The following is a 20627-nucleotide window of genomic DNA, read 5'->3' on the forward strand; positions in this document are numbered from 1 at the left end:
AATTCGACCTGGATAGAGGACCTGCACGAAAACCAGCTAGGGCTGATGTGGCTTCCTCTCTAAATAGAGTAAATTTATTTATTATTTATTTACATGTGATACGAAAGTTTTACGGCGGGACGCCGATGACTCCAGATTGGGTCCCACTGTCTCATGCTCTGGCACCACGCGAATGTAATACTCGTTCTGTTCAAACACCGCAAAACCAGTTTACTCTAGCCTGCAAAATTTTCGCGCCGCCGTCGGAGTGCTCTGGGAAGCCTGTTCCAGGCATTCGGTTAGTTAGCAAAGCAAAAGACGGCGATCCAAAAAAAAAAAAAGAATAGGGGAGCGGTGTGGAGGAGAAGGCGTGGCTTCCTCGCCTTAGTCCCCTCGCCATTTTTTCCATTCGCCGGTCTTTGTGCATATCCAGTTTTTCGCGCTGCTCCCCATGTAACCGAATGCCTGGAACAGGCTAGTAGCTCCTGCCCGTAACAACTGAACCAACTCCAGAACTCTATCGGATCTCAAAATACTCCCGGGGATCGAGAAGGACTGGTCTGTTCTTGTGACGTCACCAAGTATTGCCTTGTGTTCAGCGCGCGCATTTTTTTTACTGTTCTTTCAATTCAAAAGTAACAAATGCCATACTTACGCCACACTGGTTAGTTATAATGGCTTTGTTGGAGATTCAAATAACACCCGCTTCCTGTAATGTGTTTTTGTTGTCTTTTATCAGCGCACACATGATCTCTTTCGGTTCTACTTAACGCTATCTACTGGCGCCTAGTCCTAACTGGGATAATCAGTAGTATGAGTTCGACTGCAACCGCAGCAATTGAACTAGGGAGGTCTAACATAAACAATTTATCGGCCGAAAAAGTAAAGTCAAATAAAAAAAAAAAAGTAAAATGAACAACACCCCTAGTTGTAATATGAAATCAGTTTTCTCATTCGTGCTTCTATTTTGGAATTGCATTGTATTCTAAATGGAATATTACGTCGTACCTTTTATGAAGCGAATTAATTAGGTAATTGAACGGAAAAAAAGTTTCTCGAAGCATGAAGCAATGCAAGTGCGACAAATATTTCAGGTGAGTGCCTTTCGATAATCTGCAAACCTGTGCAGGGTTGCCACAGGTCAGGGAAAAATAAAGTTCTACAAGGTCAGGAAAAAGTAAGGAAAATTGATTTCAGGAAAAATTGGCAAGATGAAGGAAAGTCAGCGAAAATTGAAGATATATTACCGCTGATGTAATACCATTGAAGGCTGGAAGAAATTTTTCAGGTCAATGTGATCTTGCGATGTTTTTTTCTTTTGGAAATGGAGTCAGGCTGCAACTGTTTAACATTTTGCAGTTTTTGGTCAGGGAAATTTAATTTTTATCAAGGAAAAGTCAGGGAGTTTTGAAAATTGAGGTCTGTGGCAACCACGCTATATTGCTGTTCTTACGTTTTCTGCGATCTGTTTTATTTTGAAGCGTGTTATCTGACATGGCTTCTGCAGTGAAATCCACTCGAAATTCTCCATCCGGAGATCGACTTGTGAATGCTTCCCGAAAGAAGATGTCTCTCACTAAAGAGAAGGAAGAACTCAGACATCTAAACGATCGTTTTGCGTCTTACATAGACCGAGTGAGGAGTTTGGAAGAGGAGAATAAGAAGCTTAAAAGTAACGCACGGTAAGTGCTGGCCCATCCCCGGTGGCCTCCGTATCTGTACCAAGGAGTCTTGCCTTAATTTTGCCTTGTAAACTTTGTTCGTATTAAAGAAAAAGGCACATTTTTCACAATTTTCGTCCTTCGAATCTAGTGTGGACTAGAAGTAAAAAACGAAAATAACTTTTTGATAAAAAATAACACGATGAAAGATATCGAACAGATAAACCATGGGCGTGGCTTCTACGTGACTCGTTCACCAAAAGCCGCGATGAAATGAATGAATCTTGTATTGTAGTTTGATTCTTCGATAAAGATACATTTTCAGGTCAATTCCAATATAAATAGTGGAAAAAGATGATTTGCTTTGATTTTGAAGCGGTGAAATGGGAACTGTGATTTGGGCAAATTTTCACTGGGAAAATGGGATTTGGGGCACTGGGACTGGGAAACATAAACAAACCAACGAAAAATAGTACTGGGACTGGGATTTGAAAAATCAGGAAAATAATAGGCTTGGAAATGTAAAATTTGGGCTGGGAAATGGGATTTTATAGCCCCCCTCAGGACCCTCTTTTCATATTATTTTTTCTTGGGATATGGCTTTTTAGCCAGCCGACAAGACTAGGTTTTTTTTGTGTTGTTTTGCCTGAGCTTATTTCGGTTTCCGTAGCATGAAGCGACTACGACGAGTATTTCTAGTTTCTGCTCCCCCCCCCCCCCCCCTTGATGGGATGCTAGTCCATCGCAGGTTTACCCACCGGTTTTCATAATTCGCGCATATCAATTTTATTGAAGAAAAATTTTAATTGAATTCGTGACTGTGCTCAGAAGAGTCACGCCTCAAATTCAACCAATCATTTATTTGCTTTGAAAGAATTTTTGAAAAAACACGCCATTTCATTGGTCAATTCTCGTCACGTGTTATCAGAGAACCGCCAAAACTTGAGAAGGTTTGAGCGCGTCTTCTAGAAGTTCTATCGCCGCTCAAACTTTGTTTTGCTTTCCTTTGAGTTTAGCTTGCTTTCCAAAATGGCTACAACTGCGGCTTCACCTCGTACCCCAGCGTCTGCAGAGAGGCTCGGAGCAGCTTCTCCAACCAAGATGACTCGAGTGCAAGAGAAAGAAGAGCTTCAACACTTGAACGATCGCCTCGCTGTGTACATCGACCGGGTCAAATTTTTGGAAGAATCAAACAGCAAGTTGACCGCGGAAATTACTATGACTAAGACGCGAACACAGACGGAGGTGGACAACGTGAGAAGTTTGTTTGAATCTGAGCTTGCAGATGCGAGGCGACTGCTAGACGAGACCGCAAAAGAGAAAGCACGCGAGCAGATTGAGAATAGGAAGAACGCGGCCTCGGCTGATGAATTCAAGAAGAAGTAAGTTAATTGACCTTAACTTATTTCCCTCCCGGGATTGCTAAATCACGTAAGCACCGCAAAAGCTGCATCTTAAAAGAAATGCCTTCCCAAGTTCATTGATCTTTGAGATTGTTTTGATAGTTTTTTCCTTTACTGAGGTTGTGTTGGGGTATAAATATGACATTATATTCTATCAGTCATGGCACGTGTGTAGAGCAGTGAAGCAAGCATTTATATTAAGTCTCTTCATTTTCATGTTTCGGTTGATCGATCACTTTTACTATATCAAGTAACGCCGATTGATTTCAATCCAAAAGTTGATGTCGATTTCTTGATATGTGTTGTTACAAGCTTGTCGATTTCATCAAGTAATTGACCAATTTCACGCGCGTTTGAAAATGTTCCGTGATCAATCTCGAGCTCTAAGCTGTGTTCATGTGTAGTGACAAAAGAAAATTGTATTATGATGGGTGGGTCCCAGCGTCTCTGCAAAATGAATGCTAAAATACCCGACATCTTTAGAATTTTAAATGTAAATAGCCATGGAAGCCAGCGCATTCCACAAATCATGCCTCAATCGATCAAACCCCAGTAGGCGAGGTTGATAAGGTCAGGAATAAAATCGAAAATATTTCTGTGGAAATCAAGGAGCGTTGTTTCTAATTAAATTTCGTTAACATAAATTTTTGTCCGATCAAATCATGTCAGACCTTAACTTGTTGTTTTCTTTTGTAAATCTTAAAAGCTTACTGTATGTGAAAACGTTACAAAGTCTGAAATGAACAAGGTTTATTTTGTTTGATGTACAAAATTATAAACGCTAACTTATTTTTAAATATGCAAATGCATAATTTTGCGATCGTCTTTCAAAAATGCAATTTAATGTTTTTACCTTTTTCTTTCATGTTTGTTTGGTCTAGAATGTTTTGTGTTATTCACCCAACAAAATTATTAACAATTGTGTCTGTAGCCACCTTTACTGTAAACATTTATTGTGTTTGGTTAAGGAAAGGCATAACATTTTATTGCCACTGGTTTTATGCAAATGAAAACAGGCATAATGTCAGACTATTCACATTTCTTTTATACAAGACAGACTGTCTGTTGTCATATATTATTATCATGCATAAATCTTATTTGACTATGGATTCACAGAGTAGCATCATATATGATAATATCCTCAAAAGCAAATGGCTAATTACAAATGACAGTAATCCCATTGAAAAATTGGAACAAAAAGTGTTTTTTTACATTTCTTTTGCAATTTTTTCTTCCATAAATTATGCAAACTATTTTTTTGCATGACTCAACAAATATAGTTCCAAATAATCCCCTCATTTGAATCCTAAATTGAGAAAAATTTTCCATAGTAATTGCTGTTTCTAATGTGGTGTAAAGAGGCCTAAATAAGTAAGTACAGTGAAACCTCGATTTAACGAACCTCTATATAACGAAGTCCTCGGTATAACAAACAATATTCTTCAGCCTGGCCAAAGTTACAACAAAATATATGGAACACTACCTTGATAAAACGAACCTTGATATAACGAAATCCTCCTTATCACGAACACAATCTGAAAGCCCAAACATAAAATGTACCCCGATATAATGAATTATAGTTAACACGCAACGAAACATATGTCCATATCTACATGGATGTTAGACATTAAAGTACAAAATGTAATTTTTGACAGTCTTTCAGATCAGTAAATGCTGGCTAGTACAACATAACAGAGGGTGAAAAACAATTATTAACTATACCTAGATATAACGAACATTTTGGTTGTTTTTCCACAAATTCATTATATCGAGGTTTTCAATATAACGAACAAATTTCCCATGTCCCTTGGCACTTCGTTAAATCAAGGTTTCACTGTAAATGGCTACGTCTTCGACCAGTAACTCAAGCAAAATATGATAACTCTTATTAAACAATTTCTTTTTTTCTGGATCTTATGCAAAGTATCCTCTAATTTGGGTAGCACATAATGCTCTCTAATTACGGCCTTATTGACATCCTGGGACTCCCAAATGAAAGGAGGATGCTTGTTGAGTTGCCTTGAGGTGTAAATTATGGAATTCGGTCCCCCAAATGGACAGAAGGCTTATGGCCTTTTTAGGGTTCACGTAAAAAAATTATAATGCTGTCATGCTGTTTTGGTTGTCAAGATGGATCAGGCCTGAAAATAGTATCTTTAAGGGGTCAAACTTCTGCGAAAAGACAATGGAAAATGATTTCACCAAAAACAGATGTTTTTGTGATCATTTTAACTTGTGTATATATTAGTTTGTGATGAATTGAAACATTTTGCATTAATTTTATTATTTCCCTTTTAAAAGGTGTTTGGTTTGTCCTGACATTCTTGTTTCATCTCTCCCCTGGTTTGTTTCAACATACCGATAGCATTCCTGAAATAAATTCTACTGTTCATGTCTTACAGAGTTTCACTATTAAAAAAGTATAAATTTGTAACTTGGCATAGACAATTTTGTGTAGCCATGAAATTAACAGGAATTCTCCATTTAGTCGCTTTATTTTTTGTGAGCATTAAATTCCGCGACGTTATTTTAGTTAAACTTTAATTTCCAAGAGTGAAGACCCTAATTTCAAATCCAAATACCCCGGTACTGAATACTGTCGAAACACAGAGAAACTAGGAAACAAAAACTTCTCTTTTCTGTACACTATATTTCAGTCTTTTACAATGTAAAAGCCTTAAAGATATGCCATCTGCAATATCAGTTTCCAGTTTATTAATTTTTAGCTTTCAGAAGAGCGGTACAACATCCAAAATATCTTAAGAGACATAAAAATGCGTGTTAATTTTAAGTTTCGTTAATTTCAAAGACCTTAATTGAAGGCCTAAGCGCAAGAAACGCACTTTGTGTTTTGGCCAAATTAAAACAATGTCACAAACAACTCCAAATTTCGCATGCAAGTTCGTTTACGTGTGCTTAACATTGATCTGTATTCAAATTCGCTGAATCTAGCTTCGTTTTTTAGAAATTACGTATGCAAAGAACAAAGGCGTTTTGCAAAGCTTACGTTCTCCACCGTCAGCCAGCAGCATGAGTTTTTTGACACATCGCGTGTAAATCTTTCCTTCTAGCGCTATTCAACTGTCCGGGGAGGTTGAAAAACGTGTCAGAGCCATGATTTTAGTTCCTATCCACCATTTTGAGGATTCGCTTTAAGAAAAGGACTGGACTGAACACATTGTGACGCGATGTCACCTGATAGGCGTCACGTGAGAGGAAAGAGAGAAAAAAAAATGGCCGTTTGTTCCTGAAAATCATTTGAAGCCTTTGGTTAGTTTTAGCGTAAGTGCTGCTGCCAGGTGGTTGAAGGACATCATTAAGTCTGAATACCCGTAAGTTTACAGCATCGCTCGAAGAACTGAGTGATGTTTCTGCCTTTGTTTTGTACAACAGCGCTGTTTAGCGCTTCGGAAAAAACGTTGCACAAACCGAGGTAGTTTTGAGCCTGGCGGCATAGAGAGTCTAAAACAAGAGGTTTCTTGCCGGGAACTTCGTCAACGCGAGTTTTGCAGGATCCGCTTGGGTGCTGCCGCGACAAAGTTGCCGAGAAGTGACCTGGTTTTAGACTTTAAAAAATTCTTTATATGTTCCCCAGGACACCTTCCCTTCGCAAAATATTTTCTGTGTCTCATTAAATATTCATCAATGAATCTATCGATTCGTGCGAACGAAAACCTCATAAGTTTATCTTGTTTTCGCGGGATTTTGTAGATGTGTGATGATGTGAGGAGTGGAGATAGAAGTGAGAGCAAGCCGGCGGCACTCAACTGAAAGCAAAACTAGTATAATGTGACAACACGAGCAAACGTATTCAATCAACAATCAGTCTTTATTTCACTTTCACCTCGGCAAATTCAGTACAGCTAACGGTAACGGTAACAGAGTAGAATAGTCTTGCCCGAAACAACAAAAACTAGATAACCGCAAACAGACTGCAGAAAAAGCTAGCTGCAAGCAAACTGGCGTGAAAGCTTACTGCATTAAAAGCGCGATCTATAAAAGGTTGAGGCTGACTCTGATCCTAAACTTAACTTGAAACGGCTTAACTCCCTAATCCCTTGGGGTTAGTGTTAAACTTTTTTTTTTTTTTTTTGCGTTAGGGCTAGGCTTTTGCGTTAGGGCTAAGTCTGTAACCCTAATCTGAAACTCTAATCCCGACCCTACGGCCTTGGGGTTACCTTTTGCGTTAGGGCTAGGACTTTAACCCTAAAAATTTAGCTGACTTCATCGTCTTGAGAAACAAAAGGTTTCCTTTATTAATCGTTTGTAAAAGAAAAGTCAAAAGACGCCGCGCAAGCAAAAACCTTGTCTTTTTGCATGTGTTATTTTTCGAAAACGAAGGAAAGACCAGCAAAATTAAATACAGGGCAGTGTTGAGCACACGTAAACGAACTTGCGTGCGAAATTTGGAGTTGTTTGTGAGAATTTTCAATTTGGCCAAAACACAAAGTGCGTTTCTTGCGCTTACGCCTTCAAGTCTTTTAGTTTTGGCTCAATAATCGAATTAGCGAACATCTCGAGCCGACACTTGAAGGCCTAAGCGCAAGAAACGCACTTTGTGTTTTGGCCAAATTAAAACAATGTCACAAACAACTCCAAATTTCGCATGCAAGTTCGTTTACGTGTGCTTAACATTGATCTGTATTCAAATTCGCTGAATCTAGCTTCGTTTTTTAGAAATTACGTATGCAAAGAACAAAGGCGTTTTGCAAAGCTTACGTTCTCCACCGTCAGCCAGCAGCATGAGTTTTTTGACACATCGCGTGTAAATCTTTCCTTCTAGCGCTATTCAACTGTCCGGGGAGGTTGAAAAACGTGTCAGAGCCATGATTTTAGTTCCTATCCACCATTTTGAGGATTCGCTTTAAGAAAAGGACTGGACTGAACACATTGTGACGCGATGTCACCTGATAGGCGTCACGTGAGAGGAAAGAGAGAAAAAAAAATGGCCGTTTGTTCCTGAAAATCATTTGAAGCCTTTGGTTAGTTTTAGCGTAAGTGCTGCTGCCAGGTGGTTGAAGGACATCATTAAGTCTGAATACCCGTAAGTTTACAGCATCGCTCGAAGAACTGAGTGATGTTTCTGCCTTTGTTTTGTACAACAGCGCTGTTTAGCGCTTCGGAAAAAACGTTGCACAAACCGAGGTAGTTTTGAGCCTGGCGGCATAGAGAGTCTAAAACAAGAGGTTTCTTGCCGGGAACTTCGTCAACGCGAGTTTTGCAGGATCCGCTTGGGTGCTGCCGCGACAAAGTTGCCGAGAAGTGACCTGGTTTTAGACTTTAAAAAATTCTTTATATGTTCCCCAGGACACCTTCCCTTCGCAAAATATTTTCTGTGTCTCATTAAATATTCATCAATGAATCTATCGATTCGTGCGAACGAAAACCTCATAAGTTTATCTTGTTTTCGCGGGATTTTGTAGATGTGTGATGATGTGAGGAGTGGAGATAGAAGTGAGAGCAAGCCGGCGGCACTCAACTGAAAGCAAAACTAGTATAATGTGACAACACGAGCAAACGTATTCAATCAACAATCAGTCTTTATTTCACTTTCACCTCGGCAAATTCAGTACAGCTAACGGTAACGGTAACAGAGTAGAATAGTCTTGCCCGAAACAACAAAAACTAGATAACCGCAAACAGACTGCAGAAAAAGCTAGCTGCAAGCAAACTGGCGTGAAAGCTTACTGCATTAAAAGCGCGATCTATAAAAGGTTGAGGCTGACTCTGATCCTAAACTTAACTTGAAACGGCTTAACTCCCTAATCCCTTGGGGTTAGTGTTAAACTTTTTTTTTTTTTTTTTGCGTTAGGGCTAGGCTTTTGCGTTAGGGCTAAGTCTGTAACCCTAATCTGAAACTCTAATCCCGACCCTACGGCCTTGGGGTTACCTTTTGCGTTAGGGCTAGGACTTTAACCCTAAAAATTTAGCTGACTTCATCGTCTTGAGAAACAAAAGGTTTCCTTTATTAATCGTTTGTAAAAGAAAAGTCAAAAGACGCCGCGCAAGCAAAAACCTTGTCTTTTTGCATGTGTTATTTTTCGAAAACGAAGGAAAGACCAGCAAAATTAAATACAGGGCAGTGTTGAGCACACGTAAACGAACTTGCGTGCGAAATTTGGAGTTGTTTGTGAGAATTTTCAATTTGGCCAAAACACAAAGTGCGTTTCTTGCGCTTACGCCTTCAAGTCTTTTAGTTTTGGCTCAATAATCGAATTAGCGAACATCTCGAGCCGACACTTGAAGGCCTAAGCGCAAGAAACGCACTTTGTGTTTTGGCCAAATTAAAACAATGTCACAAACAACTCCAAATTTCGCATGCAAGTTCGTTTACGTGTGCTTAACATTGATCTGTATTCAAATTCGCTGAATCTAGCTTCGTTTTTTAGAAATTACGTATGCAAAGAACAAAGGCGTTTTGCAAAGCTTACGTTCTCCACCGTCAGCCAGCAGCATGAGTTTTTTGACACATCGCGTGTAAATCTTTCCTTCTAGCGCTATTCAACTGTCCGGGGAGGTTGAAAAACGTGTCAGAGCCATGATTTTAGTTCCTATCCACCATTTTGAGGATTCGCTTTAAGAAAAGGACTGGACTGAACACATTGTGACGCGATGTCACCTGATAGGCGTCACGTGAGAGGAAAGAGAGAAAAAAAAATGGCCGTTTGTTCCTGAAAATCATTTGAAGCCTTTGGTTAGTTTTAGCGTAAGTGCTGCTGCCAGGTGGTTGAAGGACATCATTAAGTCTGAATACCCGTAAGTTTACAGCATCGCTCGAAGAACTGAGTGATGTTTCTGCCTTTGTTTTGTACAACAGCGCTGTTTAGCGCTTCGGAAAAAACGTTGCACAAACCGAGGTAGTTTTGAGCCTGGCGGCATAGAGAGTCTAAAACAAGAGGTTTCTTGCCGGGAACTTCGTCAACGCGAGTTTTGCAGGATCCGCTTGGGTGCTGCCGCGACAAAGTTGCCGAGAAGTGACCTGGTTTTAGACTTTAAAAAATTCTTTATATGTTCCCCAGGACACCTTCCCTTCGCAAAATATTTTCTGTGTCTCATTAAATATTCATCAATGAATCTATCGATTCGTGCGAACGAAAACCTCATAAGTTTATCTTGTTTTCGCGGGATTTTGTAGATGTGTGATGATGTGAGGAGTGGAGATAGAAGTGAGAGCAAGCCGGCGGCACTCAACTGAAAGCAAAACTAGTATAATGTGACAACACGAGCAAACGTATTCAATCAACAATCAGTCTTTATTTCACTTTCACCTCGGCAAATTCAGTACAGCTAACGGTAACGGTAACAGAGTAGAATAGTCTTGCCCGAAACAACAAAAACTAGATAACCGCAAACAGACTGCAGAAAAAGCTAGCTGCAAGCAAACTGGCGTGAAAGCTTACTGCATTAAAAGCGCGATCTATAAAAGGTTGAGGCTGACTCTGATCCTAAACTTAACTTGAAACGGCTTAACTCCCTAATCCCTTGGGGTTAGTGTTAAACTTTTTTTTTTTTTTTTTTGCGTTAGGGCTAGGCTTTTGCGTTAGGGCTAAGTCTGTAACCCTAATCTGAAACTCTAATCCCGACCCTACGGCCTTGGGGTTACCTTTTGCGTTAGGGCTAGGACTTTAACCCTAAAAATTTAGCTGACTTCATCGTCTTGAGAAACAAAAGGTTTCCTTTATTAATCGTTTGTAAAAGAAAAGTCAAAAGACGCCGCGCAAGCAAAAACCTTGTCTTTTTGCATGTGTTATTTTTCGAAAACGAAGGAAAGACCAGCAAAATTAAATACAGGGCAGTGTTGAGCACACGTAAACGAACTTGCGTGCGAAATTTGGAGTTGTTTGTGAGAATTTTCAATTTGGCCAAAACACAAAGTGCGTTTCTTGCGCTTACGCCTTCAAGTCTTTTAGTTTTGGCTCAATAATCGAATTAGCGAACATCTCGAGCCGACACTTGAAGGCCTAAGCGCAAGAAACGCACTTTGTGTTTTGGCCAAATTAAAACAATGTCACAAACAACTCCAAATTTCGCATGCAAGTTCGTTTACGTGTGCTTAACATTGATCTGTATTCAAATTCGCTGAATCTAGCTTCGTTTTTTAGAAATTACGTATGCAAAGAACAAAGGCGTTTTGCAAAGCTTACGTTCTCCACCGTCAGCCAGCAGCATGAGTTTTTTGACACATCGCGTGTAAATCTTTCCTTCTAGCGCTATTCAACTGTCCGGGGAGGTTGAAAAACGTGTCAGAGCCATGATTTTAGTTCCTATCCACCATTTTGAGGATTCGCTTTAAGAAAAGGACTGGACTGAACACATTGTGACGCGATGTCACCTGATAGGCGTCACGTGAGAGGAAAGAGAGAAAAAAAAATGGCCGTTTGTTCCTGAAAATCATTTGAAGCCTTTGGTTAGTTTTAGCGTAAGTGCTGCTGCCAGGTGGTTGAAGGACATCATTAAGTCTGAATACCCGTAAGTTTACAGCATCGCTCGAAGAACTGAGTGATGTTTCTGCCTTTGTTTTGTACAACAGCGCTGTTTAGCGCTTCGGAAAAAACGTTGCACAAACCGAGGTAGTTTTGAGCCTGGCGGCATAGAGAGTCTAAAACAAGAGGTTTCTTGCCGGGAACTTCGTCAACGCGAGTTTTGCAGGATCCGCTTGGGTGCTGCCGCGACAAAGTTGCCGAGAAGTGACCTGGTTTTAGACTTTAAAAAATTCTTTATATGTTCCCCAGGACACCTTCCCTTCGCAAAATATTTTCTGTGTCTCATTAAATATTCATCAATGAATCTATCGATTCGTGCGAACGAAAACCTCATAAGTTTATCTTGTTTTCGCGGGATTTTGTAGATGTGTGATGATGTGAGGAGTGGAGATAGAAGTGAGAGCAAGCCGGCGGCACTCAACTGAAAGCAAAACTAGTATAATGTGACAACACGAGCAAACGTATTCAATCAACAATCAGTCTTTATTTCACTTTCACCTCGGCAAATTCAGTACAGCTAACGGTAACGGTAACAGAGTAGAATAGTCTTGCCCGAAACAACAAAAACTAGATAACCGCAAACAGACTGCAGAAAAAGCTAGCTGCAAGCAAACTGGCGTGAAAGCTTACTGCATTAAAAGCGCGATCTATAAAAGGTTGAGGCTGACTCTGATCCTAAACTTAACTTGAAACGGCTTAACTCCCTAATCCCTTGGGGTTAGTGTTAAACTTTTTTTTTTTTTTTTGCGTTAGGGCTAGGCTTTTGCGTTAGGGCTAAGTCTGTAACCCTAATCTGAAACTCTAATCCCGACCCTACGGCCTTGGGGTTACCTTTTGCGTTAGGGCTAGGACTTTAACCCTAAAAATTTAGCTGACTTCATCGTCTTGAGAAACAAAAGGTTTCCTTTATTAATCGTTTGTAAAAGAAAAGTCAAAAGACGCCGCGCAAGCAAAAACCTTGTCTTTTTGCATGTGTTATTTTTCGAAAACGAAGGAAAGACCAGCAAAATTAAATACAGGGCAGTGTTGAGCACACGTAAACGAACTTGCGTGCGAAATTTGGAGTTGTTTGTGAGAATTTTCAATTTGGCCAAAACACAAAGTGCGTTTCTTGCGCTTACGCCTTCAATTTATGGGTCGGAGTGGTAATTTCCTAAAATAAGGTATTTTGTGTATTTTAAGGTATGACAAAGAGGTTGCGGCTCACAAAAAGACCGAAGATGCCTTGAAAGCAGCTCAGAGGAAACTGTCTGACAGAGAAGGGCAGCTAGCAGCAGTAAATCAAGAAGCCAAGAACTTAGAAGCTGTTATACAGGAGCTGAGGAAAGAATGCCAAGAGCTGAAAGAAGCTCTGGAGTCAGCTAAATATGGCCTTGAACAAGAGACCCTCTCTAGGGTGGACCTTGAGAACAAACTACAATCCAGAGAAGAAGAGCTCAATTTCAAGAAGGAAATGTACAACAAGGTAAGAGAGTTTGAACTCTTTCAGGGTTTTCAAAACAAGCCGGTGACTGTTGGAGCTACACCGGCTACTTGATAACATGTTGCCGATTACTCTGGTAATAGCAATTAGCTTGCGACAAACAAGCTCAGTGTCACAGCCGCCTACTCTTCAAGTTGCTGACGCCTACTCCAGGGATCTCAAAATGTTTTGAAGTAGGCGTCAGCAACTGGATGAGTAGGCGCCTGTGACAAGCCAATCTTGTTTCTCACAAGCTGATTGCTATGGCCAAAGTAACCGGTGCTATAAAATTAAGTAGCCAGTGGAACTCCGGCAGGTGCTGGCTTGTTATGAAAACCCTGACTACTCCAAAACATTTTGAAACCCCTGTCTTTGTTAATTGATTGATTCAAACATTTTAAACATGCCAACATTACTGGAAAATACACTGTAATTCTTTTTTGTTTAAACATGTACCTGTGTATGTTCTAGTAAATGCAGAAAGTTATTTTTTTGGTGACTTACATTCCAGAGCCTTATCTAGATTCTACGTGCGACAGTGTTCAAGTAATGGCTTAATTACTTTGTATGAAATTTTAGCAAAATTTTTTTGAAAAGTTTGTGCGTAAAGATTGCATGCAAGATTATAAGAATCACCAGATTCTACAAGTGAAATGTGCAGGAATTGTTGTCAGTACAGAGGAATTGTACAGTTTATTAAAGAAAAACTAGGGCTTGAAAATAGTGTCGTCTTGTCATCCGGGACAAACTGTATATTTTCCTGTCAAGCATAGAACTTTTTGTGCTTACTTGCCTGATTAGCAAGAGCCCAGGCAACTTGTCTGCCCACTAAATCGTTAAAAAAGATAAGCATGCATGTCCAAAAGGCAAGCTGGAATTTAAGGATTTTTCGAGCCCTGAAAACTGCTGATATGATCATTTTAACTTTATTAACCACTGCCTCGCGAATATGGAGGATGGGTGCCTGGGATACCCGGGAGGGCCTCCACTGAGGTCAGCCGGCCCTCCCCAGATAGGATAAAGCTGCCAAGGCTGGCAATCCCAACAAAACAGCCATGAGCCCCCACGCACAGACACCCGTCACACTGATAAATCAGTGGAAAAATGAATTTATAACTAATAAAAAGAAGCAGGAAAGGGAGGGAGGGAGGGGAAAAAACTCGCAAAACATCCCTGAAAACCCTCCATTGAACGAAGACCTGACACCACGCTGTCATGTCCGAGAACGCAACGCACTGAGCCTGACAAGAGCTAGTAACCGCTGACCACCAGGACAGCCGACTACCCGCTCTTTGTGGTTAACTTGGTTAAATTGCTTTATTTAACTTGGTTAAATCGCATTTAACCTCATTTAACCACTGCCTCGCGAATATGGAGGATGGGTGCCTGGGATACCCGGGAGGGCCTCCACTGAGGTCAGCCGGCCCTCCCCAGATAGGATAAAGCTGCCAAGGCTGGCAATCCCAACAAAACAGCCATGAGCCCCCACGCCAAGCCGAAGGGATCTCTGTGCTGACCACCAGGTCAGAACAGAGCAAGAGGCTCATGGCTGAGAAGCCATAGCCCCGAACACCACCCACATCCCGAGGCACCCATCTGCATGATTAACTGATACAACACTATCACGCCACACCCGCTATAACGCCAAACACGCTAATACGCCACACCCGCTATAACGCCACACACGCTATAACGCCACACACACTATAACGCCACACACACTATAACGCCATACACACTACAACGCCACTACAACGCCTAACTGCAAACAACTGCAGCATGCTAAACCCAAGCTAACAGGCAGATGTAGAACCCCTAACGCCCTGCTATGCCTGGCAACGGAACAGGCAGAGTTCACTGTAGTAATGCTAGATGCCATGCTATGCCTGACAACGAAACAGGCAGAGTGCACTGTAGTAATGCTAGATGCCATGCTATGCCTGACAAAAACAAGGAACAGTAAACCCCCTTGGAGTCCCACTATGCATGACAGACATGACACATCGGGCAAGCTAAAGCTAAGCTAACAGGCAGATGTAGAACCCCTAAATGCCCTGCTATGCCTGACAACGAAACAGGCAGAGTGCACTGTAGTAATGCTAGATGCCATGCTATGCCTGACAAAAACAAGGAACAGTAAACCCCCTTGGAGTCCCACTATGCATGACAGACATGACACATTGGGCAATGAGTAAACATGACCCACCCACACGCTAAAACAACACAGGCCACACATGCTATAACGCCACACACGCTACGCCATACAAGGCCTAACTGCAGCTTGCTAAGCCCAAGCTAACAGGCAGATGGAGAACCCCTAAATGCCCTGCTATGCCTGGCAACGGAACAGGCAGAGTGCACTGTAGTAATGCTAGATGCCATGCTATGCCTGACAAAACAAGGAACAGTAAACCCCCTTGGAGTCCTGCTATGCACGACAGTCATGACATGACAGGCAATGAGTAACCATGACACGCACCACACACGCTAAAACGCCACACACGCTACGCCACTACAACGCCTAACTGCAAATAACTGCAGCTTGCTAGACCCAAGCTAACAGGCAGATATAGAACCCCTAAACGCCCTGCTATGCTTGGCAACGGAACAGGCAGAGAGTAATCAAGCTAGATGCCATGTTATGCCTGAAAAAACATGCAAAAACTGAAAGCTATGCCTGAGCCCCCCCCCCCCCCCCAAAAAAAAAAAAAAAAAAAAAAAAAAAAAAGGCCTAGATATACGTGTGCCTAAGCTTGCCCACAAGGTACAGGAAACTGTAAACCACTCGAGCCCCAAACTAATGCCTGGCTAGACCTGTAAGCAAAGTAGACCTTATGGATGCTATCCCCGTGAATGCCCTGCCAAATCAAGGCTGAATAGGTAACCAGACACATGCCTGCCTGAGCTGACCTGTAGGCTAGGTAATCATACAGCGAGCAAGGAACCCCTAAGCACTACGCACAGTAAGACTACAAGCACACGGACTGGCGCACAGATACAAACGCGACTGCACACCACTAACGGTAAGTGCCAGAGCCCGTCAAAGTATGCTGATAAACACCCCGCCAATACCAAGCTAACGCCAAACAAACCCATTACTAGCTACAGACTCTGTATCTCAAAGTCCGCTAATGAATGCCAAACCATGCCAAACAAAACGCCTCACCAGCTACAGAGCAGCTAGCTCCTGGTTGTTACTAAGTTAAATAAGTATATAAAAACCTAATTAAAAATATCTATATATAATTATATCCCCGTGAGAGCCCTGCCATGGGAAGGCTGAATAGGTAACGAAGCCTGAACTAAACAAGCAAAGTAACCCCCCAAAATGCTACAACAAACAACAAACTAAAACGGACGACAGTACCCCCTTAAAATGCCCTGCTATGGTTGAACGAAACAAGTAAACAGTAAGCCCCTTAAGATGCCCTGCTATGTCCAAACTAGACGGGCAACAGAAATCCCCTGCTATAAGTCTGCACAAAATGGGAACCAGTAATCAATGAAGGTACCCTAGTGCCATGCCATGCCTGATCTAACAAGGCACCACTATTAAAACATACCATGCGAAGCTCAACTAAGCAGACAACTATAAATCCCGAACTAAACAAGCAAAGTAACCCCCAGACTGCTACTACATACCAAACAAAAAACAGATGACAGTTCAACCCTAAAATGCCCTGCTACGCCTGAACTAAACAGGTAAACCGTAAGACCAGTATGAAATGCCCAAGAACGCATGCCATGCTACTCCTTGAGCTAACACAACCCAGCTGAGGGATCAAAGACATGATAAAGACCCGGGATAAAGATAACCCGCTGCGATAAGTAAACAACAGCAAAACCCGTAACACTGAAAGAAATGTGCCACTACAATGCCTGAACTACAGTAAACATACAACAGCGAACATACTAAAAACTCAATAACAATGCCAAAACTGGCACAGCAAACACTAGCTAAAATGCCAAGCTACCCCATATGAATGAACTAAAGCAGACAACAGCGCACACACTAAAATGCAATACTTGAATGCCTGATCTAAAAAACATAGCAAATGCATAAAACGATGTACCAATCCCGAAATACAAAAAAAAAACTGGCAGTAAACATGGGCAAACAAAAAGCCGTACTACAATATGCCCGCATAAAATAATGTTGTGCTAAGCAAAGCTAAATAGGCAACACGCAAAAAGCCGTACTACAATGCCCGCATAAAATAATGTTGTGCTGAGCAAATCTAAATAGGCAACACGCAATAAAACTAACAAAACGACTATGTGCTGTAATAATTATAGTCCCTACCTCATATGTTACATAGAGCAAACGAGCAACGCAGAAAAAACGCTCGCAAACTACCGTAACTGATTTGTAGAAAATGATTTGCGCGGGAAAAACGAGGACCAACACGGTAACGCGATAACACGATACCTCCAGGCATGACCAAGACCAACGCTACAACAGAGGTTTTTAAGCCAGAAGACTGCAGAAGAACGAACAACGGAGCAACAAAGCCGCTGGCAACGGCGAGCGGAACAACAAATGGAAAGCTAAACCCTAACAGGCAGCGTGGCCAGCCGCTTGTACGTCGACGCTTCTGTGTATATTCGGACCATGAATAACTATCAAACCGACGTCGGAGCGCGGAGAACCACCTGGAACGAATGGAAACACGGCTGCAAACTACGTGCATGTAAAAGACTTGACAAACTGGGCTAGAGGCCCGTGAAATCCTTCCGTGAACGCAGAAAAAACTCGCAAAACATCCCTGAAAACCCTCCATTGAACGAAGACCTGACACCACGCTGTCATGTCCGAGAACGCAACGCACTGAGCCTGACAAGAGCTAGTAACCGCTGACCACCAGGACAGCCGACTACCCGCTCTTTGTGGTTAACTTGGTTAAATTGCTTTATTTAACTTGGTTAAATCGCATTTAACCTCATCAAGTGAAAGAGCTAGAAAATTTTATTTCTCAATTACATGTGCAATGTATGTTATAGTGAGTGTCGTAACTTGATAAAGAAACAAGATAATCTTCTTTTCTTTAGGAAATACTTGAAATCCGCTCTCAGTTATCAAGTGTGGAATCACAGCATTTTAAAATTGAATCTGATACCAAGACACGATATGAAGGAATTTTGTCTGAGAAACTGCAGGAGCTGAGGGATTTGTATGATACTGAGGCCAAACAGTACAGGGATGAAACTGACAACCTTTACAGTAATAAGGTAAGGGCACAAAATTAGTTATGATAACAGCATTTTATTATACAATAAATTACCACAACATACAAAATATGGTCAGGAAGTCCTTGTTATCTGTCATCTGTACATAACAGATATCCTGTGTTATTCCATCCTCGGAGACCCAGGGGCAGATAGTGGGGCGAGGGAAACGCGAAAATGCGGGTAAACAATAGCAAATTCTTGGCAAATTCTTCCCGAACAAATTCTTGGCGAACAAGCAATACAGATGTGGCGAGCGAACTGGCTTTGTGTACATGCTTCGCACGAGAACACACCAAAAGGACTATAGTCAGGCTGGTCGCCGATTGGGCAGAATAATACAAAGGGAATACAAAAGATTTTTCTGCCCAATCAGGAGGCAGTATTCAGAGAGCTTTTTGAACTGGTCTGGTAAGACTCTTTCCCCAGGGGCACCTTTGAGTCACTCCAACTTTTATATGCCGATTTTTTTCCCCGCTGTTTCGCGCTATTTTTTACCCGCATTTTCGCATTTCCCTAGCCCCACTAACTGCCCCTGGGTCTCCAAGGATGGTGTTATTCAACAAAATTAATGCATGCGCTGCCCATATTGGTCAAAATGTTAACGTTATCTGTCATCCCTTCATACATTGTACATGTAACAGGTATCCTGCGATATATGTAGGTTGCAAAGATTCGACCGAAGCCTTGAAAAGCGCTGCATAATTACAATTTTTCTGTTCAATTTGTTGAATAATAAAACAATAATATTTTCCTGCTCAATCTTGCGAAATATTGTCTGATTTTAGTCAACTCTGCAAACGGCCTTGTCAGCTAAGTATCAGGCGATATTCGTCACGATTTCGCAGGATAATTGTTAAATATATTTAGGTTGTCCCAAACCCCCACCCCCACCCCCCAAATTCTAATGCACAATGCAAAATGATGCTTCACTTGCTTGGCAGGCAAGTGAAGGACCACATAAAGTAGCCCAGCATGTTATAATTGTGAATAATAGCATGTCATGCAGCTTAAAACAGAATATCTATAACAGCTACTGATAGTTTTGCTTGATCCTTGCATACTTAATTAATTATTTGGCTTCTTTCCTAATTCAAGTACAAATGTAGTGCATCATACCAGTAACACAAAGGTCATTATTATTCAGCTATTCAGGGTTCTTTGCAGTTGTAAACAAATATGACAAACACAACTGCTACAACCATTTCTCGACTTTTAACTGCAATGTTATTTTGTTTTAGTATGATGAGCTGCAGAAGATGTCTGCCAAGGATGTAGAAGAGTTGTCAATCATCAGAGAAGAAAAAAGAACTTTGTCAATGACTGTTGAAAATGTCAAGTCTGAGTTGAGCCAGTTGCAGTCCAAGGTATTCAGGAAATCATAATTTCCCCAAAGTCTCTCAAAATTATTTTTATTCGTAAAGTCAACAGCCTGGCTGACAAAAGCTCATAGTTTTTAATATTTCTTACCAGAAAACGTTTTATTCACCTTGATACTTTTAGTGTACAGTGTAAATGTTTGTCAGGAAACACTAAAAGTTAATGTAAATTTGGCATTCTGTTTTTTTCCTATCTCCCTGCACCCCTCTCCACCTCTCACCAGCTTTTAGTTATTAGCCTTTGCATATTCAGCTGGTTGGAAATGCCACTTGTAGTCATTTCTGCAGTTTACAAAATCAGCTCCACATCTTAAATTAATGTCAATAAGGGTTGTTCTTGGATTTATCACTGTTTACTCCCATTAATATTTCTTTTAATAGAGAAATGTAAGCGCATTGAGTTTTTTAAATGCGCCCAAAAAACCTTATTATTATTATTATTATTATTACCTACATGTACAAGGGAATTGAATGAGGATAGGCAAAGCTGTGCTCTGAGAATAATTGCAGGGTGCCCGAATGTTCTTTTTGGGTGCCCAGTTCTTACAAGCTTTTATGATAGCAAAATTATACACGTTGCCCAAAGACAAAAGTAGGTCGCCTGTGGCACTCGGGCTCTGCTAGAAACAGCTCTGATGAGGGTTCACTACTTTCAGAACTGCACAGTGTGCTTGGCAAGTTGTAAAACTTGTAGCAGTACATTGTATATATAAAAGTTTCATTAGTAAGTTATGCCTTTCTAGAGACTTGGTTTTTAAAACAGAGTTATTTACTGAAATACTCATTAATTAACTTTCAGAATTCAAGCCTGGTAGTGAGAATTGAAGACTTAGAAAAACTGCGAGCTGGTGACCAAAAGAGAGCAGATGAGGCCATTGCTGGCCGAGATCTTCAAATCAAAGAACTGCGCAAGAGAATTGACACTGCCCTTAGAGATTACGAAGACCTTATGGGAGTGAAGACTGCACTGGACTTGGAGATTTTAACATACAGAAAGATGCTAGAAGGAGAGGAAACAAGGTGTGATAAAGCCA

The 20627-nt window shown here is 41.1% G+C and overlaps 1 protein-coding gene across 1 annotated transcript in view; it reads left to right on the forward strand.

The window, feature by feature from the left end:
• Window positions 1-940: 940 nt before the first annotated feature.
• Window positions 941-20627, forward strand: part of LOC144653836 (lamin-B1-like) — a 28754-nt gene continuing 9067 nt past the window's right edge. Inside the window, exons 1-7 of the mRNA XM_078513943.1 lie at window positions 941-1073; window positions 1461-1661; window positions 2657-3022; window positions 12709-12991; window positions 18038-18217; window positions 19456-19581; window positions 20393-20613. Of these exons, the coding sequence (XP_078370069.1) occupies window positions 1042-1073; window positions 1461-1661; window positions 2657-3022; window positions 12709-12991; window positions 18038-18217; window positions 19456-19581; window positions 20393-20613 (1409 nt within the window). The 5' untranslated portion in view covers window positions 941-1041. The remainder of the gene's footprint in view (window positions 1074-1460; window positions 1662-2656; window positions 3023-12708; window positions 12992-18037; window positions 18218-19455; window positions 19582-20392; window positions 20614-20627) is intronic.

The sequence above is a fragment of the Oculina patagonica genome, chromosome 1 (assembly GCF_052425735.1).
Source record: "Oculina patagonica isolate OP01 chromosome 1, crgOcupat, whole genome shotgun sequence".
NCBI classification, from domain to species: domain Eukaryota; kingdom Metazoa; phylum Cnidaria; class Anthozoa; order Scleractinia; family Oculinidae; genus Oculina; species Oculina patagonica.